General features: G+C 40.3%; 2 protein-coding genes across 4 annotated transcripts in view; one reads left to right on the top strand and one right to left on the bottom strand.

Moving 5' to 3' along the window:
- Positions 1 to 6,077, bottom strand: part of tyw1 (tRNA-yW synthesizing protein 1 homolog (S. cerevisiae)) — a 112,821-nt gene extending 106,744 nt beyond the window's left edge. For 2 of the 3 annotated variants that reach the window (XM_048557258.1, XM_048557259.1), the window contains exons 1-3: positions 5,881 to 6,077; positions 4,414 to 4,553; positions 3,801 to 3,935 (exon numbers count right to left, since the gene is read on the bottom strand). In XM_048557258.1, coding sequence (XP_048413215.1) covers positions 3,801 to 3,935; positions 4,414 to 4,553; positions 5,881 to 5,950 — 345 coding nt within the window. In that variant the 5' untranslated portion in view covers positions 5,951 to 6,077. Of the gene's footprint in view, positions 1 to 3,800; positions 3,967 to 4,413; positions 4,554 to 5,880 lie in introns of those variants that run through there. The other variant, XM_059655314.1, reaches the window with a different exon arrangement.
- A 4,716-nt stretch (positions 6,078 to 10,793) lies between these two features.
- On the top strand, positions 10,794 to 18,998 carry sbds (SBDS ribosome maturation factor). The gene is made up of 5 exons (XM_048556712.2): positions 10,794 to 11,362; positions 12,706 to 12,835; positions 16,133 to 16,333; positions 17,157 to 17,321; positions 18,638 to 18,998. Exons 1-5 carry the CDS (start codon positions 11,235 to 11,237, stop codon positions 18,764 to 18,766), a joined length of 753 nt encoding a protein of 250 aa, XP_048412669.1. The 5' UTR covers positions 10,794 to 11,234; the 3' UTR covers positions 18,767 to 18,998.
- Positions 18,999 to 26,276: the final 7,278 nt, after the last annotated feature.

The following is a 26,276-nucleotide window of genomic DNA, read 5'->3' as shown; positions in this document are numbered from 1 at the left end:
CCACCCCTCAAATACTGCAATACTCAGAAGGAACAGCTAATTGTAGATTTGGTTCCCGGAGCTTTCAACCACAGAGGTTTTCATTACCTTACGTCAAGAGTTTATTGTGTGCAATCAACAACTCCATCATTCTATCACATATTTACCAAGGTGATAGAAGGCAACCTGGAAAGGTCTTAATAAATATTCACAAGAAGCCCAAATCTCTCTCTCAACAGTTCGTTATACGAGGCTTTAAGGACATTTTACCATCAAAACAAACCTTCCACTCTAGCATTTCTGATGTCTGTTTTACCCCAAAACCAAGAACTCCCTACCAACTAGGCTAATGAGATATCACCAAACTTACTGTCCACTGGCCTTCCAGCATTTCCTCGATGAAATCAGTTCATTCTTCACTCATCCCCAATGTCTCCTTCACAGCCCACAACAATTTCCAATAATTAAGGCAAAGGTCATGCCACTTCACTCTTCAAGGCCCAAAAACTGCTTGAGACAAAACAGCAAAATGTGCACCTTTCTTGCAATTTATCATACTGTATAAGGTACTTTATATTGGTGAGACCAATCATAATTTGATGACCAATTTTAGAACACATTCATTTGGTCCAAAAATCATGATCAAGAGCTTCTGGTCCCATCATTTTAATTCTCCACCTTGCTCTTCTGCTGATGTCTCAGTCCTCAATCTTCTGCAGTGTTCCAATGAATCTCAATGCAAACTTGCGAAATGGCACCTCATCCTTGAGCATTTTGCAGGTCTCCAGACTCAGCAATACGTTCAACAATTTCAGACTGCAATCTGTGCATCCATTTTATTTCCTTTTTTTGTAGGTTCTGGTCTTGCTCATTTTTTCTTTTCTTTAGTTTCGGACAGTGGTTGGTTATCATTCAACCATTCATAAATTTTTCTCAACGCTTATTTTGTTTCTCAACTTGTCCCACTACCAATCCCCTTGGTATTGCACCAACTATTTCATCATTTAACTTCTCCAGTTTTCCAACCCATCACTGAACTGTCTTTTTTCATGTTTCCCCCTTTGACTTACTTGAAACCTACTATCTTATTAAGTTTTTCCAGTTAGAACAGTACAGCAATAATAATGATCAGGAGGCACATCATCTCCCTTACAACAAAATTAGTGATTGCATTCAGAGCATTTATAGATTTACAACTTTGCAGCAAGTTAATTTAAGTTTAGATCAAAACTCTCCATGAGTAACAGTGTTTTTTGTTTTTTCATTCCTTCAAGATGTGGGTTTTGCTGACAGGACCAAGATTTACCGCCCAACTCAAATTGCCTTCAAGAAGGTGGCAATTAGCTGCCTTCATGAACTGCTACGCAGTCATTTGTTATAGTCATGCCCACAGTGCTGTTGATAAGCTGTTCTGAGATTGAGTCAGTGACACAGAAGGAACAATAATAATTCCAAGTCAGGATAAGGAGTGTTTTGGATCATAAACTACACCCTTGGCTTTCTTGGCGATTGCGGTCTTGCGTTTGGAAGGTGCTGTCTCAGAAGTCCTGAACTTCTGCCTGGATTAATTGTTATTATTGAAAGTTCATCGATCTGAGCATTAACCACTGACCCCTCCACTGATACTTCCAGATCTTTGGTGTATTTCTGTTTTTATTTCATTGCTTCCAAAATTTTTTCTCCAACCTAGATTCCATTTTTAGGCTGAAAATAGTTGCAAGAGAGGAAGCATCTATTCAAACAGACACAGAACCATTATAATGTCAAAGTTCCATGGCAGGGTACTGCTGACTTCGAGCTTGCAAATCCAAAACTTCAGTTCACATTGATATTTAAGGTTCTTACCCCCACTTTGGGAAGTCATGTTTTATTTATTCATGATATCTCTGACTTTTTTGTTCTAGTATATCCTATACTCATATTCTGCTGGATTATAGATCAACAAAGAACTATGCAGGTTACAAACATGCAGTAAGCATCCCAATCTAGTTCAGGGGCATCTTGACTTTCACCGAAGGCCTGGCAATTCACCCTGTCAGATAAGATCAACAAGTCCTATTTTCACTTATAGCTCTTATTTACTTGTCCTCACTGTCTGAATTTTGAAGATTTAAATGGATTCCTCAGTGGAACAAAAATGCAGAATTATCAAGGCAAGCAATTACATCTTTGTCGGCCACAAAGACATAATTAATTGTCTAAAACATGTCCTGCAAGCCAAAACTTCCACGCTTCTGGAGATGAGCAGAAGCAATCCAACAGTCAAAAAACTTGCCTATCCTTGTAAGTTACTCATTGAGCCAGTAAGATTGGGTACACAATGATAACCCCTTGGGAGAGCTATGAACCTGACTAGCTCTGACAATCTGATCAAACACAAAGTTGGTAGATTCTGGAAATCTGAAATAAAAACAGAAAATTCTGGAAATGGTCAACAAGCCCAGAAACACCTAGAGAGAAAAACTGAGCTAATGTTTCAGGCTGATGCTCTTTCATCAGAAAAAAAAGCATGATTTGGAGCAAGATTCAGCCTTTTGGTCCTTTGAGCCTCTTCTGTCATTCAATAAGATCACAGGTGAGCTGGTCGCTGTCTCAACCCGACTTTCCAGTCTGAACCCCAAAGGCATCAACTCCTTTGACTATCAAAAGTCAATCTAATTTTATCTTGGATAAATTCAATAAAATCGCCTCCATTGGTTTCTGATGAGAATTTCTTTTGCATATTTTTGTACTAAAAGGAACATCTCATTTCTAAACCATCCAGTAGCTCTAGACTTTCCCACAAAAGGAAATTTCTTCCCAACATCCTATCCTATCCAAGCCGAAAACATTATATGATCCAATAAGACAGCATCACAACCTTCGAGACAACATGTCTAGGTCCCAAAGTTGGATCAGAACCACCCATCCACATCAGATCGAAAATCATCCACTTGCCTAGGATGCGGCCTTTTCAGGTGCGTGCATGGGAGTCAGGAAATCAGGTACCACACTGATGCAGGGTAGGGTGGTAGTCGGGTGAGTAGGTCCAGTCTGGCCTGCTCGATGTCGGTTCGGAACAAGATTGGTGTGCGTGCGCGTGTGCCTGTGTGTGCACACGCACATGTAAGTAAATCAGGTTTCAAATCAGTGTTTGTGGGGAGTATGGGATGAACAGCTGAGGTTAGTTTGGTCAGCTCCAAGGGAGTCAGGATGGGAGGGTGAGCAATTTAATTCTTATCCAGTCATTACAGCAAGTTCTAATTCTCTAACTTTTCCTGGGTAACTATTAAACTAAGGCATATTAGAACACTCCAAAGTCTCTGATGCTTACTCGGAGGTGATGTCATTTTCAGCGGATCTGGGTGCTGGGTAATTGCTCATCACAAGTTTCAAGTTCCCAGGCAATTTATGCTGAGTCAGCTATGTCAGGACCTCTGCATGCACAACTCCTGTCTACACTGCTGCAACAACTGCCATGATATCATATGAGCCTTTAGCTGATTACTCGCCTGATCAACCTAGATTCAATCTCAGTATTCAGTTGCGTCACTTTCAAACAGGCCAGCAACCACTTTAATGTGGAAACATTCAATACATTTCTACAACTCCAAATGGGTATAAACTATAAATGAAAATGCTAAATGTTATTTTCCTGTCATGAAGGGAATTCAAGCCTACGTAGTTCATCACTACATCCAACTACATATGAAAAATTGGAATCTAAAGTGTACTTTTGACATCTGAAGTATTGTAAAACTTTAAAACTGAGTGAGATGAAAGCTAACGTAAGAAGATTGTTTACTAAAATTTGAAATGCGTATTTATTTTAAAATCCTTACCTCAGCAGTACCCATCTGAGAACCAAAGAAAATCTTCACCCCAGCAACATGAATTTCCTTTACTTTTTGGACTAACTGTCCGTTTTGAATAACTCCGTCAACTATGTTTGGCGCAAAGCAGTCCTCATTTTTCTGCTGTTTAAAATATTTTGCAGCAGTCAACTTCCTTGTTAACAAAAACATTTCATAAGAAACAGTGCATTTTTCATTACATAACTGTGCATGCGCATAATATATAGGGAATCAAATATTTGCACAATCAAAATAACTAAATATTGAAAAAGTGGAAAACAGATGTAACTGCACACGGTATTTATTTTCAAACTAACAAGTTTAATTTTACAAAAAAATGTTTTAAAGACTTTGCTCGGTAACAATAAAGTATTTACAAAAGGATCCCCATTTTTATTTCATTGTTTTGGAGTCTCAGATTAGAGATCAAGAAATGATCTTCATTGATATTCTTTTGATTCATGTCATCCACCACCTCAATGTTAACTGACCACTCAAAGCCACATAACTAATATGGCAAAATAACAGACCGAAACCTAAGTTTCAATACTTTATTGCCTCTGTTACAAATCACACAAAAAGAGCTTTGTAAATTTCTTACCTTGTTGTAGTTTTTACTCAAATACTCAACAGTTACCCAAACTCCTATGGCAACAACAATGGTCGAACAGATATAATGTCTAACATGCCATAATGACAATGCATAATTCTGTAAGGAGTTCCAGGTATCAAAGATGTGAACTAGAAAAGGAAAAGAAAGAAAGGCTTTGTAAAGATCATGCGACCAATATCACTATGAAGTGGGATCTGGTCCCCTCTATGATCTACATTTAACTCCCACTTAAATACTCAATCATATTTTTTAAAATCCTGTCTTAGTCTCTCATCTATTTATTTGCATAACTTCTCTCAATTCACTAGTGAGAATGCTACATTGCTGGAGGTGCTGTCTTTCAGATTAATGCTAAATTAAGGCTATGTCTATGCACTCAAGGTGAAATCATCATTCTGTTACTCAATCTCCAAAGATCCCTCCAATGATCTAAGCTTTTATCACTAACAAAAATCTGATCATTGCATTGTTCATGGACATTTGGTTAACTATCTCCATAGAAGAATGGCTGCAATTCAACATGTATTTCAAAGGCCATGCAGAGTATATTGACGTACTGCACAAAAGCAAATGGATTCTTAATATATCTCTTCTGCCTAAACCCTCCAGCCCTCTGGCCTTATTTCACCCAGCGTGCCTAAACTATCTCCATTAAACTCTCTTGAAATCCTTCCTTCCTTTAACCATCAGTTTCTATATTTGTCTCTCCTCCTTGAAGGCCCTTTTAAAATCTGTTGTTCAGACTACAGACATGAGCATTACTCCTAATCTTTCCTTTGGACTGGCATCAATTCCTCAGGTAAATAACTTTGGACAAGTAAACACCTCAATCTAAATAATTAAGGCAGGGCAAAAGGATATAATTTCACAGTAGTGAGGGAGGGTCAGGTCTTATTCAGAGGAATAAAACAAAGAACTGCAGATGCTGGAATTCTGAAACAAAAAAAACAGAAATTGCTGGAGAAATTCAACTCAGTCTGGTGACCCTTCTTCAGAGATATTAACTTGGCTTCCTTCCCACAAATGCTGCTAGACCTGCTGAGTTTCTCCAGCAATTTGTTTTTATTTCTAATTGAGAGGAATTTCTTTCTCAAAATAGTAACCGATAATTGGACTCACAATTAGAAACAAAGTGTGCAAAAATATTAAAGATTGAGTAATGGGGGAGAGGATTCCATGTGAACAGATTAATCGAGAAAAAGTCAATTATATTTATGACTATCCCTCTTGCAATATTTTAAACAGACACGTTGGAAAAGGAAACAGAGGGGCGAAATATTCGGGAACGAGATGGCACATTGCGAAAGGAAGTGAAGTGTTTGAAGTAAGTCCTTCACTATATGGGGAATAAGGTGATGTTTTACGAATAATTGTAAACTTCGGGCGGCTCTTCCACCCGGAGCAGCAATGAGGGTATCTCCATCAATGGGAACAGGCGGCAGCGGCCTCACTCACCATCGTCCCGTTGCTCCCCACAGCCCGACCGGCAAAGGCACAACAAAACCAGGCTGAGGAACTGCCGCATGACCGCCGACCCGGCCAAGGACCCGCTCGGCTCGGCTCTAACTCAAACACCTGGGTATAAGCTACCGAGTCCGTACCGAGCTCATCACCGAGCACAAAACGCCGCCATTAGACCCGCCAAGCATGCCGGGAGCACTTCTGGACAAAAACAACTTACAGCAGCCCAAACCACATGGCCAAAGAAAGTAATATTGTACTCCTAAACACTCAACTCCAAACATTTCATCAACTGAAACACTCCCGACAGTTAGCTCCAACCGTTTCATCAGCTCGAACTCTATCAAGTTTTCTACTTCAACCACTTTCTAACCAGAAGGAGCTCAAAAGGACATGGAAAGGTGAGTGCAATGGGCAGACGAGTGGCAGGATGTTGCATGAGCCATTGCCAGCTCACTCCATTGAATAAACTGCTGCTTATGCTGAAGGTTGCTGCCACCATCCTGATTAAAGTTAGACAAACCTCAAGGCTTTCTTGGTCTTACGTGGGAGAGGAAGACTTCTACCTGGTCTAACTAGGAGAGTTTCTTGTTGTGAATAAAGTACAGTTTTACACGTCAACAAATAGCTATTACATTGTTGTGACAGACATTATTGCAAAGACTTTTGAGAAAGATCTAATGTTAGAACTAATCCCATTGAGATCCTCAACCGTTCTCCCACAAGTCTAGTATCACAACAATACTTTGATAATGTCTGTTAGCACTCCTTAACATTAATCTTTTCAGACCCATGTACAATATCAGATGGTATTTAAGGCAGAGAAGTAGGAGGAATACAGATATAATACAAAAGTTGCAATTCTAAACAACATGCAGCAGAGGGACCAGCACATACATTTGCAAAAATAATTGATTTGCCAGGACAAATTGAAACAGTGGCTAAGAAAATATATTGCACGGTGTTCTAAGTTTCATAAATGCAACTTAAAGTACAATCACAATTACATTATGTTAAACTTCTGTAGAACATTGATTCGGTCTCATCCAGACTATTGCATCAATTTTGGGTACCAGACTTAAGGAAAGATATGAAAACATTAGAGAGTGCATGAAAAAGAGTCACAGAATCCTCAAGTCCAAAACCATGATCACCACCATCTGGAAGGACAAGGGCAGTAGACATATGGAGACACAACCACCAGGAAGGTATCTTCCAAGCCACCCACCATCCTAACTTGGAAATGTATCACTATATATTTGTCAGAGGGTCAAAATTCTGGAACTCCCTCCCTAATAGTATTGTGGGTCTACCTACAAAGGGATTACAACTGGTCAAGAAAGCAGTTCACCATCACCTTATTGGGGCAATTAGGGATAGGTAATAAATGCAGGCTCAGCCACTGCAGAAGTTGGGACAGTTTTCCTTACAGAAGCCAGACAGGGGATATGACATGCTATTTAAAATGATCAGCAGTCTGTATCCGTAGATATGGAAAGCACTTCTTATTTGTGTAATGATTGAGTTCAAGAGAGCACAGATTCAAGATAATTAACAAAAGAAGAAACAGCAATGTAAGGAAATGGTTTTAGAGATAGTAGGAACTGCAGATGCTGGAGAATCTGAGATTCTTTCATTCTCTAGGCCCAAAACATCAGCCTTCCTGGTCCTCTGATGCTGCTTAGCCCGCTGTGTTCATCCAGCTCTACACCTGTTATCTCAATGTAATGAAAAACTTTTTTTACGTAGCAAATGCTGCAGGTAGTGTTCTAGCCCAGGACAGCTGCTTCATAAATGACCTTCCCTCCGTCAGAAGAGGAAGTGTTCACTGATGATTGCACAACTTTCAGCAATATTTGTGACTCCTCAGATACTGAAGCTATTCACAAACACTCAAGAAGCTCAGCAACATTCAAGACAATACGTCTCACTGATTGGCACTTTATCCACCACCTCCTCCAGCATTCACAAAATGATGGCAGCAAAACAGGCACATCCACTCCATCTACATTTCTTTATTCTTTTGTATTTTGAAGTTATTTTAGATTTTTCAACCCCTCTACTTAGTTCTGGAGACAGCTTGGTCATGGAGGTAGCAGCAGCAGCAGCAACGGCATTGCGGCTTCATCGAGTCTAGAGCATGGTAACAGCTGGGGACCTACAGCAGGGCTTTTGGCAATCAGCAACATCACTGCTCATTGTGGTCAAGAGTATGGCAGCAACTTGAGGCCTTAGTGGTCAGCTAGCAGTCTGGTGCATGGTTTGGGACTTTGACGGTTACAAATTGAGCCCAACGCAAGAAGACCAAGCCTGACAGGGTGGTGAGGGAGGTCCCTAGCATCTGTGGTGGCAGTGAGAGCAAACAGCCTAAGGTGTCCTGGAGAGTGGGCCAAAGTGGAGGTGATCCAGCCCTTGGAGGCAGTGCAAGCCCTGAATGGCTAAGCACTTAAGAGTTGGAATTTTAACTAAATTTCTTTATTTTTCTACTTGATACTAAGAAGACTTGAAATTTTAACTTTGTTACCTTATTTTCCAACTTTTACCTCACCAACAATGATGAAATCATACACTTTGCAATATTCTCATGTGCTAATGTATTCGACCACACATCACAATAAAATCTATTTCTAATTGACTTGAGCACACCAACAACAGTGTGTGTCATATACAAGATGTGCCGCAGTAACTCATTAAGGCACCTTTGAGTGCTTTAGGGTCCTAGATGATGTTATCACTGGACATGTCCTATCTCAGACTGAAATCTGGCTTGATGGATCAAATTTTGTTTTTCCTGCAGTTTAAACAAGGTGATCTTTCAGTGAAACACAAGCCCAAGACTGCATTATTGCATGTTTTAACAATAAAACAAATTTATTATACAAAAGAAATAAAGATAAAATACAATAACCAAACAATTTACATTTTTGAAGATTTCAAAACACAATAAAGACAATAAATAGAATGCCATTACTATACACAAACTAGACCGGATGCCCTTTTGCACCAACAGATGACTTGAAGCTGTGACTTCGTTACCCAGCCATAAGAACTTGATAACCTCTTCGTTGATTTATCATATAATCAAGCATCAACTTTCCCAGCCTCAAATTACCTCTCTGGGGTTTTAACTGGAATTTTTAATAAATCTCCTTACACTGAAGCAACCTATTTTAACACCTACATTTTCTTTCTCAGGAGCAATTACTCTAGATATCCAGGCTTCAGATAAGAACCGTACACAACTGCCCAAACTGAAACTAAAGAATATTTTTTTTCCAGCTGTGAGTGTTTCTGCTAAGTCCAAAACTTCCCAGAATATCTTATCTGAAAATTCAGCGCACTACTGTTTATTTTCACATATACATCTCCCAATGTATAGAAATTCCCATTAGCCTCCAAAACTGTCTCTCTCTAACTGTTTAAAAGACATCAACATTGCTACAAAAATACTTACAAGTTAATCAGCAAGCTTTCCAAGCATCTTTCAAAAATCCAAACTACAAATTATATATTAAAATGCATGTAAATCCCTTACATTAGCAAATCCTTTCCCTTACATCACATCACATTATCCAGTGTGGCAGATGATTGAGTACACCGCACCTGCGAGCTCCTCTCCAAGACATACACTGCCATGACTTGGAACTATCTAACTGTTTCTTCACTGTCCCTGGGTCAAAGTTCTGGAATTCCCTCACTCACAGCACTGTGGGTGTACCTACAGTTAGTGAACACTTTCTCCAGTATAATTAGGGATGAACAACAGGTGTTGATCTAGCCTGCAACATTTTTTATTTTCTTATGGGATGACAAAGTTCTGATATGTCTATATCTGTGTAAGAACTTGGTAGAGGTAAAAATGAGCAAGGTACTTATGAAGAAATTGAATCATTATCTGAAAAGGAAGTGCAAAGCAATGAAGTGGTGAGGCAGCAATACAATGTGCATTGATACATCAAAAAGTCAGCACAGATATGAAAAGCCTCTTTTGTGCTTCAACCACACAGAGATTCTGTGAACTCAAGAAACTCAAAACAGTTAAGTCAAAGTCCCCAACTTCAGCCCAACTGCAACAACTTGAATAGTTCACAAATCTAACAACTGCTGATGGTTAAGTGAATTCAATTTAAAATTATAGAGTTCAATGTTATACAGTTTGAGAAAATGTAATGACAATAATAATTGCATTTCTATAGCATCTTTGATACAAAAAATCGTCCTAACCCAGTTGTCATATGGAAAATACAAGATCAAGCACTCCTACTACAACTGAGAAACAGTTTGTGTTCCCAATGCATGATACCATACAGATTTACCCCACATACCCAGTCACTTACGTCTTCAGACATTTATAAGTCACTGGTGATACCCAAGCCCGTGCACTCAAATAGCCTATAGATATTTATTTCCCAATTCAGCTACACCCTGACACTTACTGCTCACTCACTCACCCACCCAGCCACCCGTAACTAATCATCTCTCCCCCACTTATCAATAGCTCCCACTAGACACTAACCCACCTCCCCTTCAACACCCACTTATCATCCTCCCATCTGATAGTAACCCTACCACTACCTATTACCTCCCCATGAGACTAATCACCTCTCCTTCACTCAATACTCAACCACATTCATCATAGACTATTATTCCACATCACCTCACCCCCCCCCCCCCCCCCCCCCAACGCTAAGCCCTGACCACTCCTACCCACCACCAATCCCGCCCTGTACCAATTCCTCCCTCATACGCCCCCAAATACTAATCCCTCCCCACACCCCCACCATGACGCAATAGTAAAAGCCGGAAGAACTGCAGATGCTGTCAATGAAGTACACAAACAGAAGGTGCCGGAAAAGCTCAGGAGCTCCGATAGTATCTGCGCAGGGAAGTGAGAGTTAATGTTTCAGGTCAGGTGACCTTTCTTCAGAGGACGCAACAATGCGCCATGACCAATCGCGTCCTCCTGTTCCCGGCGGGTGTGGATCCGGGTAGGCGGGGCCCGTCGTTCCGAATGTCATCATCAAATTCAAACCAATTCGCACAGTCCGGGAGCTGCGTGATGTTGGTCTGAGGGTCACTGAGAGCGCGAAAACTCGGCTCGAGTCCGAAAATCTGCGGCCTTTGGCGCTCCCTGAGAGGCAGCGAGCAGCTGGGGCCTGACCCTGGCCGGAGTCGGAGTCAGCGGAGAGGAGCTGGGGCCCCCCCGATTCGATCCAGGTCGCAGGGTGTAGTCGGGGTCCGATTCGATCCGGGCCGGAGGCCGCGGACAGGAGCCTGGGGTTTGTCGCTTGTACGAGGCAGAGAGACGCCTCGGGTTTGCCCTGGGTTGAGCCAGGCTTCTTTTCACAATGTCCATCTTCACTCCCACGAACCAGATCCGCCTGACCAATGTGGCGATAGTGCGAATGAAGAAAGCGGGGAAACGCTTTGAAATCGCCTGCTATAAGAACAAGGTGATGAGCTGGAGGAGCGGAGCGTGAGTATCTGATGGTCATGCAGCTAGCATTGGGAATTTTAAACTTCACTTAAAAGCTTTAATTATTTTAAAGTTTTATATCAAATCAATAATCTCTTTTAAGTGGTTCTTGTGTTTTTATAATCTGCTGGGAGGGATATTCTCTTTTGATCAAATATTCACACTTAAGTATATATTTCTATAAAATGTGAATTAAAAACATAATTTTTCCCATTAATTTGTTTGCCAAAGGTTTGATTTCCTGTTGGAGTTATGACATGGAGGCAGCTGAACCAAATCAGCCTTTTTACCAATGTATTTACAAAACAGTAAAATTGAAACATTCAGAGACTGTCAAAATTAACCCCAATGGTTCCTAACCAGACTTTTGAATAACTAATCCCAAATTCTATGAATAAATTAAATAATAAGGTAATCTTCTCCATTCTGAAGAAGGCTCACTTGAACCTGAAACTTTAGCTGTGATTTCTGTACTCAGATGTTGCCAGACATATGCTGAGTCTTTTCAAACAATTACTGGGTTGATTTTTGTTTTTGATTTCCAGCACCAGCAGTTCTTTTTTTAAAACAAAGTAATCTAACATGCATGTGCTTTAAACCCTGAGCTTTTGTGGCCAGCCCCATTCACATCGAAGATGTACAAATGAGAAAAACAGTTGAGGGATAAATAAAAGAAAATAACAAAACTGGCCCAGATTATTTGAGTGGTTTTCATGATGTATTGTTCCATAGGTGTAAATGATGCCTTTTTTTTGTTGACTTTCTGAACAAGTCAATAAGCGTCAGCTTTACAGCTTTCTCAGATAATGGCAGCAACATTTATAATCCAGTTTTCTATTTCCACAGCTTCTATGAGCTGTTTATAGGAAGTTAGGTAAGGAGCTTTCAAATGTTTGAAATCAAAGGTACTGATCTTGTTAAAAGTTTACTTCTGCTGTCTGTTTAAACATAATGCTCTTCCCTGGTGTCGAAGAGTCTGCAGAATCTTTTGACCAGGAACCACTTCCAGGCCTTGCCTCACGAATAAACAAAAGCTTGCTTGGTCCTTTTAACATAAGCTGTTACCCATAGTCCAAAAGTCATCTTTACTAGATCACAGCTCCAAACCAAAATTTCTAAAAGAATAGAATAGAATAAAATAATGAAAAATCAGTGAGGCGTTAACTGGGTCCAGCATTAAACATCTTACTTGCATCTGGGGAAGAAAAAGGACAAAAGGTGATAGAAATCATTAGTATTTATCTGTGATGGTTTAGGTGACTTGGAAAGGGAAGGATCTTGGTGTTTAATTATATATGAGTGAACACAGTTCTCCTTCTCAACATATTATTATGCATTTTCAGTGAAAAGGATCTCGATGAAGTTCTTCAGACTCACACCGTATTTACAAATGTATCAAAAGGACAGGTGGCAAAGAAAGATGATTGTATTGCAGCATTTCAGACAGATGATCTGACAGAAATATGTAAACAGGTTAGTTTTGATAATCTACTACTTAAATATTCATCAAAATCTCAACTTTTTAATGCATTTGTTTATTGATTTATTGAAATTGACGGTCTTTTAGATTGACATTAATGGTCTGTGACCTTGCAATAAAGTGGAAGAATATGCTCTATTATTTGTTCATGGGATGTAAGCTTCACTGGCATTGCAGTGGGTATCTGTAATTGCCCTCAAGGTGGTGATTTCTTCTTGAACCTCTGCAGTCTATTTGTGTAGGTATACTCCCATCACTCTTAGGATTGGAGTTCAAATTTTGATTCAGCAAATTGTGAAACAACAGTGATGTAGTTCCAAGTGTTGGTGAATGTGGTGCCAAACAAGCAGGCTGCTGGATGGCATCGATCTTGTGTTGCACTCACCCAGGCAATTCCTGACTTGTGCCTTGTTGATGGTGGACAGGGCTTTTAGGAACTCAAGATGAGGTGCTGCAACCTGACAAATATCCATTAACCATTGGTCATTTCCCATCAGTGTCCCTTATTCCGTGAATTAAACTTTACTGTCTGTTTCATCCACAAAACAGACCTGTATCAAATGCTTTTTGCAAGTTCATGTATACACCACTTAAACAGAATTACCTCTTCAAAGAACTTCAGGTTAATATTTTCACTGCTGTTGAATGCAACTCGTTTGATCTTGGCTTTTTTAAATTCATGCACAGGATAAGCACGTCGTTGGTTGGGCTGACATTTAATTGGCTGTCCCTCAGTTCCCTTCAGAATGAGGTGGGTAAGCCACTTTCTTGAACTGCTGTAATCCATTTGGAGTGGGTAGCCTCACAATATTTTTATGGTGAGACTTGTGAATTTTGAATCAGTAGCACTGAAAGAAGAACCATGTTTCCAAGTCAGAGTGGTGGAGGGGATCTTGCAGGTGGCAATGTTCCCATTTATCTGCAGCACTTGTCCTTCCAAATGGTGGTAGTTGTAACTTTGGAAGATGCTGTCTAAGGGGCATTGGTGAATTTCTGCCCTGCATCTTGGAGATGGTACTGCTACTGTATGTCAATTCTGGAGTGAGTGAATGTTTGAGCATGTGGTGCCTGCATATTGTCAAGCTTTTTGTGTTGTTGGAGCTTTGTTCATCCAGGTAAGTGGAGGGTGTCCCATCACACTTCTGACATATATTTTTCTGATGATGGGTCTAGGCCTGAAACGTTAGCTTTTCTACTCCTAGGATGCTGCTTGGCCTGCTGTGTTCATTTAGCCCTACACTTTATCTCTGACTTGTGCATTGTTTGAGCTGGACAGGCTTTGGGGAGTCAGGAAGTTGCTTATTTGCTGCAGGATTCCTAGCCTCTAATCTGCTGTTGTAAACAGTCTTTATATGGCTAGTCCTGTTCATTTTCTCATTGAGGTTAACACCTAGATTGTTGATGGGGGATTTACTAATTGTAATGCCTTTGAACGTTAAGGGACAATGATTAGATTTTGCCCTGTTGGAGGCGGTCATTGTAGTCTTGTGACTCGTATTACTTGTGTAGCTTGTGGTACTTGCCAAGGCTGGATATTTTCCAGGTCTTGATCCATTTGGATGGGGATTTTTTTTCAGTACCTTAGTTTAGCACCATTCGTGACTCCTATGTGAAATCAGCAACAAACATCCCTACCTTAGACCTGGCAGCATCTCAGGAGCACAAAAGCTGACGTTTCGGGCCTAGACCTGCTGTGTTCATCCAGCCTCACATTTTATTATCTTGGAATTCTCCAGCATCTGCAGTTCCCATTATCTCTGATACTATTTTAACCTCACTGCGAAGCCTCTTCCAGGGATGCCTAACCTGAAGAAGTTACCCTCCTCCCTCCCCTCTGATGAAGGGTCTAGGCCCGAAACGTCAGCTTTTGTGCTCCTGAAATGCTGCTTGGCCTGCTGTGTTCATCCAGCCTCACATTTTATTATCTTGGAATTCTCCAGCATCTGCAGTTCCCATTATCTCTCTCCTACCTTAGACCTACCCTCTATCAGGTCACCTGAGGTGGTTAGAACTCAGACACTACGCAGAAGAGCTCCCAAAGATATATCCTGGAACTGAGAAAACTGACCACCAAAACCATAGTACTGATTCCCATTGACTCCTTGATGCCACAGATAATATCAGTGTTCTAACTGTGCTGCAATTTCTCGACTAGGGGTGCAGCAAGTTCTGGAGCACAAGCCTTCAGTTCTACATCTAGAAAGTTGTTCGGCTGTATTGTCTTTGTAGTATCCCGTGCCTTTAGCCATAGGGTCCATTGTATTTGTGGTGTCCCACGCCTTCATGTGAGGGTCAGCTTTACAGCTTTCTCATGCATGTGAGGTGAATCGAATTAGCTGAAGACTGACATCTGCAATGCTGGGGACATTAAGAGGATCCCAAGATGTGTTATCCACTTGCCAATTCTGGCTGAAGGTGGTTTCAAATGCTTCGACCTTATCTTATTCAATAATGTGTTGTCTTGCCCATCTTTGGAGGATGTGGAAATTTGTGGAGCGAGCCTCTCCAGTGAGTTGCAGGAGCACAGATCTCAGATCTGGTCTGTTTGTTGGATCACTTGGCCTTGTCTATCATTCACTTGTTCCTTATGCTGTTTAGCAGGCAAGTGGATTTGTGTTCTGACTTCATAAAGTTAACAGCTCGTTTTTACGGTTTCTGTTGCTCCTACCTGTATGTCTCCATGTCAATTGTTGTAATAACGCATCTGATTCCCTGATGCCCTTTCTGGAAGAAAATCTGCCAACGCTACCTGGTCTGCCCTACATATGACTTGAGTCTCAGCAATGATGTTGACTGTTAACTGCCTTCCTAGGAAATGATGCCCTAGCAATAAATGCCCACATACCATGAACCAAAAAACTTGATCGGTGCATTGCATTTGTCACTTGTAAGGAAGAACAAAATAAGACAGGAGTAATGTTGTTCATTTATGATAGGCACGTTGACTGAGGAATGAATGGAAGTGATCCCATTTAATTTACTTAATGACTCTGGAATTACTTTTCACATTTCTGTAATCATTCAGAAGTAACAGATATTGATGTTTTGGCATGTGGCTCTATTGCAGTAACTACATAAAACTATCTATAGTCGGGAATTTTTCACCCTCTGTCTATTTCCAAGCTGCCTCTGATCAATAACACAATGGTCAGCAAAGCTGTTAAAAATAAATCCTTGTTTTTTATTTTTCTTTTCATAATATTTCAGGATTATTTCAGCTTGAGGACTGGATCCATTTTAATTAAACTAAGCTCAAATTTTTTTGCATATCTAAATGTTTTCTTTGACAGATTCTAGCGAAGGGCGAATTGCAAGTATCTGATAAGGAACGACATGCACAGCTTGAACAGATGTTCAGAGATATAGCAACTATAGTAGTAGAGAAGTGCGTCAACCCTGAAACTAAGAGACCTTACACCGTAAACCTGATTGAGAGAGCCATGAAGGATATCCACTATTCTGTGAAAGCCAACAGGAGTACAAAACAGCAGGTAAATAAAATGTATCAATATTTGAGTAAAATTTACAGAATGTGTTTTGATGGTCATGGTCCTTACTAGTAAGTGAGTATTCCAAAAGTTATTGTAGGAGTTTTGTTCAGACTGAAGAACTACTTTGAATAAATATAACCTGCAGTATTTAAAAATAGGATTTTTATTTTGCATTATCAGACTAGTTTCTTTCTGTCTTAGAAACCATATTTGCTGCTTTAAACTGCTTAAATGCTTTTTGAGTTTTGAAATGCAAATTTGAGAATCTAATCATTGAGGAACTTTTAGTTTCTCACTTTTTAGTTAAATTTTGGAATGATCCACTTCCCTCAGTTTGTCATACTCTTGTTTCTCAAAGTGCAAATTCTGCTAAGGGCTTTTTTTTAAGTCATTCTTAGGATTCAGTGGTCACTGGCATTTATTCCTCTTTGCCCATCTGTTGAATTATTCAGCACATACCATTAGTTTGTGCTTCAGAGGGTACTGCTGTATTGGAGGACCCTCAGATGTCACCAGGGAGACATTATTTGGTCATACATTTGTTATTTGCAGAATCTGACTATATGTTGATTAGCTGGTGATTTGACAGTGTTTAATTGCACTTTGAAAGTAATCAACTTGTTTTAACCAAATAAGTAAAAGTTGAAGATCTAATAGCAATTAAATCTGTGCAACTGCTGTTAAATATCAATACCATATTATAATTAAAATAAAATAATTGTTTGAATTAGTTTTATTATAATTTCCTCTTAAATGGATTGAAATTGTCATAAATTCTACCCAATAAAAATGATTTTAAGTAACTTTTTTATTCTTTATAAAGGCACTGGAAGTCATAAGATTGCTAAAGGACAGTATGAAGATTGAACGTGCTCAAATGAGACTCCGGCTCAGGCTCCCAGTAAAGGATGGAAAGCGTCTTAAGGAAAAGTTGAAGCCATTGATTAAAGTGATGGAAAGTGAAGAATTTGCTGAAGATTTAGATATTGTAAGTTTTATTTCAGTTCTTAGGTTATTCACTTCCACTGATGTTTGAGATGAAAACTGCACAAATTAATCCCTGTGTTAATCAAAATATTTTATTGTCATGTATTTGAAATAGAATATGACTTATTCAGCATTATAGATAAAAGAATCGAAATGTACATACATAGAATTGCATAGAGCAATTAGCAGAACACTGACCAAAATATCTAAATGCTATTAAATGAAAGAAAAATATAAAACAATGGCCCTGATGATTTCAGGAAGTGAAAGCCTACTCAGTTGAGTGAAAACAGAAATTATTTACAGTGCAAACTGCTTGACTGTCTCTGGTTTTAATGCTGTGTCAAAACAGGATTCACACATGAGACTGGGACAGTAGCTTTGAATTGTCAGCTGACCTAGTCTGACCTTGCAAAATGATCAGATTTCAACTCCTGATTGTTCATTCTTAGTCCATGCTAGGAAATATACCTATGGAAATGTTAAGTTGATTCCATGTTGGGCCAGCTGTGGGACTTGCTGCCATCTTGATATAGACTTCCTCTAGCTGCTTGAGCAGAAGCAAACTCTGTAAGAATTAGCATCTTGTATGGAGGACAGCATATAAGGACTGAACAACTCAGAAGTTCAGTATATTTTCCCATGTGAGACATTCAGAAATTAAATTCTCAAGATGAAACATCTGAGTTTTCTTTTCATGTGCAGAGAAAATCTACAGTTCCAAATAAAAAGCAGTTTATGATCTGTGGCAATACCCATGATAGTTCTTTTTGTTTTAAAAAGTGAAGGAAAACAAAAGTAGGAAGACCAAGCATTATATGAAAGGGATAATTTTCTTCAAGAGCAGAAAGTGTCTGAGAAGGGGTGAAACCATTTTGTGGATGAAGGTAGGTTATATTGTGCATGAGAGATGATTGCGAGTTAAATGGAGAAAAGCAGACCAAGGCTTGCTGTATCATCAAGGGGAAATGGAAACAATTTAAATAACTAGCATCCCAGGAGTGGCTGTATCCAGTTGATATTGGTTGAGAGAGATGTGCTATAAAAATAAGAGTTTCTGAAAATTAACATCTTTGCTCTCTAGAAAGTGTATATATAATACTCACTTATTAGGATATGTAGAACTTTACCACAACTGGCTACTCGGGCAGATTAAGCATAATTTACAATCAAGAATGACTTGGTATTGGCAAAGGATTTTGACAACAATAGGTTCAATGTAATAAGAGTTAGCAGATGTGAAAGGTGCATGTAGCTTTCTGCCATCACTTCTATCATTTCTACAACTAGTTTACATCACTTCTGGTTTTACTTTAGGTGTGTTTGATTGATCCTGGTTGCTTCAGAGAAATTGATGAACTAATCCGACGTGAAACAAAGGGAAAGGCTTCCCTGGAGGTTCTCAGCTTAAGAGAGGTGGAAGAAGGAGATGAGAAACTTGAATAAATATGAGAGCCCTACTCATCCAACTCAATAAACTTAGGTCACACAGCTGTGTTAAGTTTCCTTAAACTATGTTTGTACCAGTAAGTATTCACTTGTACACGGTGACCATATTTCTTCAGCAGAAACTCTGAATTAGTGAATTAAATGGCAATTACACTTTTTTTGCCCTGAACCAGTTAACTTTTTTTCTGAAACGTAATTATTTAATTAAAATATGTATTGAATCCCGGAATTGTGCTAATTTTTAATCATTCATTTTAAATGATAATGGAGTCGATCTGCTAAATGAGATTGCTTTGTTCTGGATGAGGATGTTTTTGAATGTAGTTGGAACTGCATTTCTCCAGGTGAAAAGACAATATCTTGTCCCTTTTATAAGTGATGGAAAATCTCTGCAGAGTTAGGTGAGTCACTTACTGCAGAACGTGCTTTCCTTTTACGTGCTCTTGTAGCTATTGTTCAAACCAAATTGGTCCTGTGTAGTTTCTTGTCAGTTGTGATCTTTTGGGCACTGGGGTGCTTAACTAAGGTAATAACATTGGATTTCAAGGAAAGGTGATTTTAAACAAGTGATGCAGTTGTTACATATTATTTATTATACCAAAGCTGAATGTTATCCAGATCACCTGCGTATAACTGCTTTACTTGCTTAAGAATTGCAAATTGAACTGAATTTCACAAACTGACTTTATAATGAGAAGAAGGTGAAAATGGTTTGGTCTAAGACAATGCCCTGAAAAAATCCTGCAGTATTGGCTATTGTCTTAGTGGTATGTTCAGTTTGTTATGTTTCTCTGTAGAGGCTTAATACAGTTGAGTGGCTTACCCAGCCTTGCTGTGGATATAGAGTTAATTAGTCAGTAATGGTGATGCTGAGCCTCCCTTGATTGTGGCTATTTGAAATGCTTTGTCCAGAGTACATTGTGCAGCACCCTTACTATCCTCGGTGATTTTTTTCCAAATGCTCTTCAACGTGGTGTGCTGATTGACTGGGGACTCTGTATTAATCAGCAGGTTTCTTTGCCCATGTTGTAGTTCATACCATGAAATCTCATGCAGTCTGGAGTCAGTGTGGTAGACTCCTGGGCTATCTCTTGATTATATGCTACTCTGCTGCCATCTCTCCTGTGTCTGTTCTCCTGCTGGAATGGATCGTTCCCAGATATGGTCCTTGTGATGTCTGTGATATTGTAAGGCATTATTCTGAGAATGAGTGCATTAGGACGTTGCTTGACTAGTCTAAGAATCGGCTCTCCCAATTTTGGCGCTAGCCCCTGGATGTTTAATGGGTTAAAAGGTCTGTGCTTAGTGGTTTCCAGTGCTTTAGTCAATGCTAAATGGTTTGGCTGATTTCTCCTTGCCAGCAGTTGATAGAGCTTGTGGCTTGGTCAGCCATTTCAGAAGGTTAAAAGCTAACTGCATTACTGCGGATCTGGCCACACCAGCTAAGGATGATGGTTTCATAGTCACCATTCGAGTTTTAAATGCTCATTTTAGCAAATTCAAATTCCACTAACTGCTCCAGAATAAATAAGACCTGAGTCTTTGGTTTGCTATTCTAGTAATAATTGATGCCTACCCAAACTTCCCACTAGCCAAGCAGTTCCTGTACAGCTACAGCAATGGTATCTAGCTGACAGGGTGGAAATTGCCCAGGTATGTCTAGTACATACACAGCTGGACAAATTCAACTCCAAGTAGACTGATGGGGCAATAATGAACAATTTATCCGTAATGTTATGGAAGGTGTCATTAATATCATGAACAAGCAGCACCTGCTAAGTGTTCCTTTTTTTCTTGGTTCTGCCAGGGCTACTCTGAATCGCAGAGGTAGGTGATTAGTGTCCACCCTTGACATTAAGGATGTCTAGCAAAACAGGAGTCAAAGGGAATTTTGAAGGAAGATGGGGTTGTAGTTGGAGGTTGATCATCTCAACACCAGGACATCTCTGTAGGTGTTTCTCAGGATAGATACAGTGTAATTGACTTGTGCTATGACATACCCCTGGAGCAGGTGGAACTTGAACTGAGATCTCCTGAATCATACGGAGGACATTACCACTACATCATGACAGCAATAAAATGACGAGCAGTTCTATCAATTAGTCAGGCAAGACGAGTCTTTCTGCCCCTGTCCCACCAATCCTTCTAAACTCCGTTGAGTACAAATCCAGAGTCCTCACTGCTCCTCATAATGACAAGTCCTTCAATCCCAGAATCATTCTTGTAAACCTCCTCTGGACCCCCTCCAAGGTCAGCACTTCCTTCCATTGATCTGGGGCCCAAAACTGCTCAGTCTACCAAATGCGGTCTGAGCAGAGCCTTGTACAGCCTCAGCAGTACATCCCTGCTCTCATATTGTAGCCCTCAAAATGAATGCTAACATTGCATTTTCCTTTCTAACTGTCAGCTCAACCTGTATGTTAACCTTATGAGAATCATTAACTCCTAAACCCATTTTGTGCTTCAGATATCTGAAGTCTTTCCTCATTTAGGATAGCCTACATCTCTATTTTACTAAAATGGATAACTTCATACTTATCCACATTATATTCCATCTGCCACTTCTTTGCCCATTCTCCCATAGAACATAGAACCATACAGCGCAAAACAGGCACTTTGGCCTTCCATGTTGCGCTGACCTGTGAACTACTCTAAGCCCATCCCCCTACACTGTCCCATCATCATCCATATGCTTATCCAAGGACTGTTTAAATGCCCCTAATGTGGCTGAGTTAACTATGTTGGCAGGCAGGGTGTTCCATGCCCTTAACACACTCTGAGTAAAGAACCTGCCTGTGACAACTGTCTTAAATCTATCACCCCTCCATTTGTAGCTATGACCCCTCATATAAGCTGACATCATCATCCTCGGAAAAAGACTCACTGTCCACCGTATCTAATCCTCTGATCATCTTGTATGTATTTATTAAATCCCCTGTTAGCCTCCTTCTCTCCGATGAGAACAGACCCAAGTCCCTCAGCCTTTCTTCATAAGACCTTTGCTCGAGACCAGGCAACATCCTGGTAAATCTCCTTTGCACACTTTCCAATGCTTCCACATCCTTCTTGTAATGGGGCGACCAGAACTGCACGCAGTATTCCAATTGAGGCCACACTAGCATTTTTTACAGTTGCAGCATGACATCACGGCTCCAGAACGCAATCTGTCTACCAATAAAACCTAACACAACGCAAGCCTTTTTAACAGCACTATCAACCTGGGTGGCAACTTTCAGGGATCTATGTACATGGACACCAAGATCCCTCTGCACATCCACACTACCAAGATCTTTCCATTGACCCAGTATTCTGCCTTTCTATTATTCTTCCCAAAGTGAATCACCTCACATTTATCCGTATTAAACTCCATTTGCCACCTTTTCAGCCCAATTCTGCAGTTTCTCCAAGTCTCCCTGCAACATTCTTCCACACTGTCCACCTCTCCACTGACTTTAGTGTCATCTGCAAATTTACTAATCCATCCACCTATGCCTGTGTCCAAGTCATTTATAGAAATGACAAACAGCAGTGGTCCTAAAACAGATCATTTGAGGCACACCACTAGTAACCGGACTCGAGGCTGAATATTTTCATCAACCACCACTCGTTGCCTTCTTACAGAAAGCCAGTTTCCTAATCCAAACTGCTAAATCTCCCTCAATCCCATGCCTCTGTATTTTCTCCAGTAGCCTACCTTCTGGAACCTTATCAAAGGCTTTACTGAAGTCCATGTACACCACGTCAACTGCCCTACCCTCATCCACATGCTTGGTCACCTTCTCAAAAAAAACTCAGGTTTGTGAGACACTACCTGCCCTTGACAAATCCATCCTATCCAAGTCCTTCCGCAGCCTGTCCGCTTCCTCAACACCACCACCTTTTCTTCATCTATCTTTATATCAGCTGCGAACTTAGTTACAATGCCCTCACTTTCCTTTTCCAGATCATGAATATAGTAATGGTCCCAACACTGATCCTGAGCAAATTCACTAATCTCTGGCTGCCATCCTGAAAAAGACCCCTTTATTCCCACACCCTGCCTTCTGCCAGCCAGCCAAACCTCCTGTCAAGGCCATCACTTTGCCTCTAACATCATGGGTTCTTATTTTGCAGCCTCATGTACGGCACCGTGTCAAAGGTTTCTGGAAATGCAAACAGATAACATCCACTGGCTCTCTGTCCAACTTGCTTGTTACCTCCTTAAAGAATTCGAACAGCTGTATGTGGCATGACCTCCCCTTGATGAAGCTATGCTGACTCAGCCCTATTTTACCATGCACTTCCAAGTACTCTGGAATCTCATCCTTAATGGACTCTAAAATCTTACCAATGACTGAAGTTAGGTTAACCAGCCTGTAGTTTCCTGTTTTCTGCCTCCCTTCTTAAGCAGGAGCATTACATTAACCATTTCCAGTCCTTTGGGCTTCTCCCTGACTCCAGTGATTCCTGAAAGATGACCACTGATACCTCCCCAATCTTCTCAGCTATCTCCTTCAGAATCCAGGGACATATTCCATCTGGTCTGGATGATTTATCCACCTTCAGACCTTTGTTTCCCTCGCATTTTCTTCAGGATTGTCACTACACCCACCTCTGCCCACGAGTTCTTGAATTTCTGGTGATGACAGTATGTATTCCTCTGCCATTCGTTTATACACCATTACTATTTCTCAAGCCATGGTTTCCAGCAGACCGGTCTACTTTTGCGCCTCTCTCTTACCTTTTTATATACCTTAAAAAAAACCTTTAGCAATCTTCTTTTATATTAATAACACGTCATCTCTCTTCCCCACTCCCCCACCATTGTTTTTTTTCCATTGTCATCTGCGTTTAAAGACAATTCTTTGAAGTTTGCATCATATGTAGACAAGGTGGCTTAAAAAAATGAATGTTTAGCATGCTTGCCTTCATTGCTCAGACCTTTTGTGTATAGGAGTTGGAAGGTCATGCTGAGGTTGTACAGGACGTTAAGGCCTCGTCTGAAGTACTGTGTCCAGTTCTGGTTGCTCAGTTATAAGAAGGATATTATTGAGCTGGAAATGGTTCAGAAGAGACTTACCAGGAATGTTGCCGACTATGGAAGGTTTCAGTTATAAAGAATTGCTGGATAGGCTGAGACCTCCCATGGAGCATAGGAGGATAAGAGGTGACCTTATAGAAGTCTATAAAATCATGTGGGGTATATATAGAGTTGTCTTTTTTCCCCTAGGGTGGGGGACATATTTTTAAGGTGAGAGGATATTTTAAAAAAGAGGGCAAATCTTTTACAGAGGGTGGTTCATATGTGGAATGAACTGCCTGAGGAAGTGGTGGATGTAGGCACAATTACAACGTTTAAAAGACATAGAATAGGAAAAGTTGAAGGAAATGGACCAGGAGCAGGCATGTGGGATTAGGTTAGTTTGGGATCAGGTTCAGCGAAGACTGGTCGGACCAAAGAATCTGTTTCTGTGCTCTGACTCTGATTATGACTTCCCAATCCTCTGACTTCCTACTAATCCTAACCACATTGTATGCTTTTGCTTTTTTGCTTTCATGATGTCCCTAACTTTCCTTTGTCAACCATGGTCATCACATCCTCCCCTTTGTGTTCCTTTCTTCATTCATGCGCTGAATTTCTGCTGGCCTCCTGAATTACTCCTGTAAATTCCTGCTATTGCTGCTCCATTATTTTCCCCACTATGCTCCCTTTCCAATCAACTCTGGCCAGCTCCTCCGTCATCTTTGTAGTTACAATTGAGTAAAGGTAATAGTTACTTTTGATTCAAGCTTCTCTCTCTGAAACTGCAGAGTGAATTCTATCACATTATGGTCACTACACCCTAGAGATTCCTTTATCTTAAGATCCCTAATCAAATCTGTCTCATTGCACATCACCAAATCCAGAATTGCCAGTTCCCTACTAGGCTGTCCCCAAGCGGCTCCAAATAAAAAAAAAAATTCAGACAGTCCACAAACTTCTTCTTGGGATCCATTACCAGACTGATTTTCCCAGTCCACCTGTATGTTGAAGTCTCCATGATTACTGTAGTAGTGCCTTTTCTACTTCCTGATTTATTTCCTTTCCCACTTATTGACATTTGGCAGGAGGCCTGTACGTAACTCCCATCAGAGTCTTCTTTTCTTTTGTGGTTCCTCAACTCTAGCCCCACCGATTCTTCTATGCCTTCCAAACCTATATCACTTCTTACTGTTGTATTAATTCCATTTCTTACTAACAAAGCAACACAGCCCCTTCTGCTCATCTTCCTGTCCTTTCAAAAGGACACATACCCTTGGATATTTCATTCCCATTCCCAGATCCCCTCGCAACTACATCTTTGTGATACCCACAATGTCTTACCCCCAATTCCAATCTGTGCTACAAGCTCATTTACCTTGTTTCATATACTGTGTGTTTAAGTACAACACCCTCAGTCCTGTATTGACCACCTTACCTGCCCTCATTTCCTGTGTCTGAAGTTAGACTCCTACAACTTTACATACTCTGTCCATTGCTTGTCCTGGAACCTTTAACCTCTCCTAAGCCCTCCCCAGCTTTTAATTTTATTCATAACTTTCCATGCAAGCGAACCCCACTAGTTTAAAGCCTTATCCACAGCCCTAGTTTTGCAATTCACAAACACTGTGGCCCCAGCCTTATCCAGATGGGGCCTTCCAATTGGAACACTCCCTTCTTCCCCTGTAATGCTCCCAATTTCCCATAATTTCAAACCCACTTCTCCCACACCAATCTGAGCTACACATTTCATTTTGATTTTGTTGATCCTGTTCCAGTTAGTTCATGGTTCAGGTCATAATCCAAGCTTATACTTTTTTTTTTTGGCTTTTTATTTTAGCCCGTAACTACTCCTATTCCCTCAGCAGAACCTCCTTTAGATTTATATTGTTGGTACCTACGTGGAGGACGACAACTGGATCTTTGCCCTCCCACTCCAGTTTCTCTGCAGCCCAGCTGGGATATCCTGAACCCTGGCTTGAAGCAGGCTACACAGCCTTTGGAACCACTGATCGCACCCAGTTAGAATAGTGGTTATTCCCCTGCCTATACTATCCAGTTATAACACCTTTTCTTGGCTCTTGGATAGCTCCCTGTGCTGATCCACACAGGCAGCGAGAATCTGAAATCTATTTGACAAGTTCAAGGGTGAGGCTCCTTCAGTACTACCTCCCGGATCCCTTTACTTGCTGTATTCATAGTTCTTAATCTTTTTTTTTCAAAAAAAATACTTCTAGTTTGTAATCTGTAAATATTTATCCTATTTACCCTCAATCTCAAAGTCAATATAATAGTCAATTTAGCAGCAATTACCAACCAATAAACACATGGTTTTTGTGTGATCTAACTCTGTCTTTTGTGTTAGACTCTGATCCTCTGCTTCAATTTATCCTATTAAAGGGCCTTACTAACCTTTCTTTAGAAAAAAACTAAGCAAAAAGCACCTCCTCTCCACCAAGTTCCGATGCTGCTTCTAAAGTCCCAGAACTATTCTCACTTGGGCTACGT

This window comes from Stegostoma tigrinum, chromosome 27 (assembly GCF_030684315.1).
Source record: "Stegostoma tigrinum isolate sSteTig4 chromosome 27, sSteTig4.hap1, whole genome shotgun sequence".
Classification (NCBI taxonomy): Eukaryota; Metazoa; Chordata; class Chondrichthyes; order Orectolobiformes; family Stegostomatidae; genus Stegostoma; species Stegostoma tigrinum.
Note: the sequence above shows the minus strand (reverse complement) of the source record. Positions and strands in the feature narration are given on the sequence as shown.

Coding starts and splice junctions, on each gene's coding strand:
- sbds (XM_048556712.2), top strand. CDS start 11,235: ATGTCCATCTTCACTCCCACGAACCAGATCCGCCTGACCAATGTGGCG. Junction 12,836..16,132: donor TGACAGAAATATGTAAACAG/GTTAGTTTTGAT, acceptor TTTCTTTGACAG/ATTCTAGCGAAGGGCGAATT. Junction 16,334..17,156: donor ACAGGAGTACAAAACAGCAG/GTAAATAAAATG, acceptor TTCTTTATAAAG/GCACTGGAAGTCATAAGATT.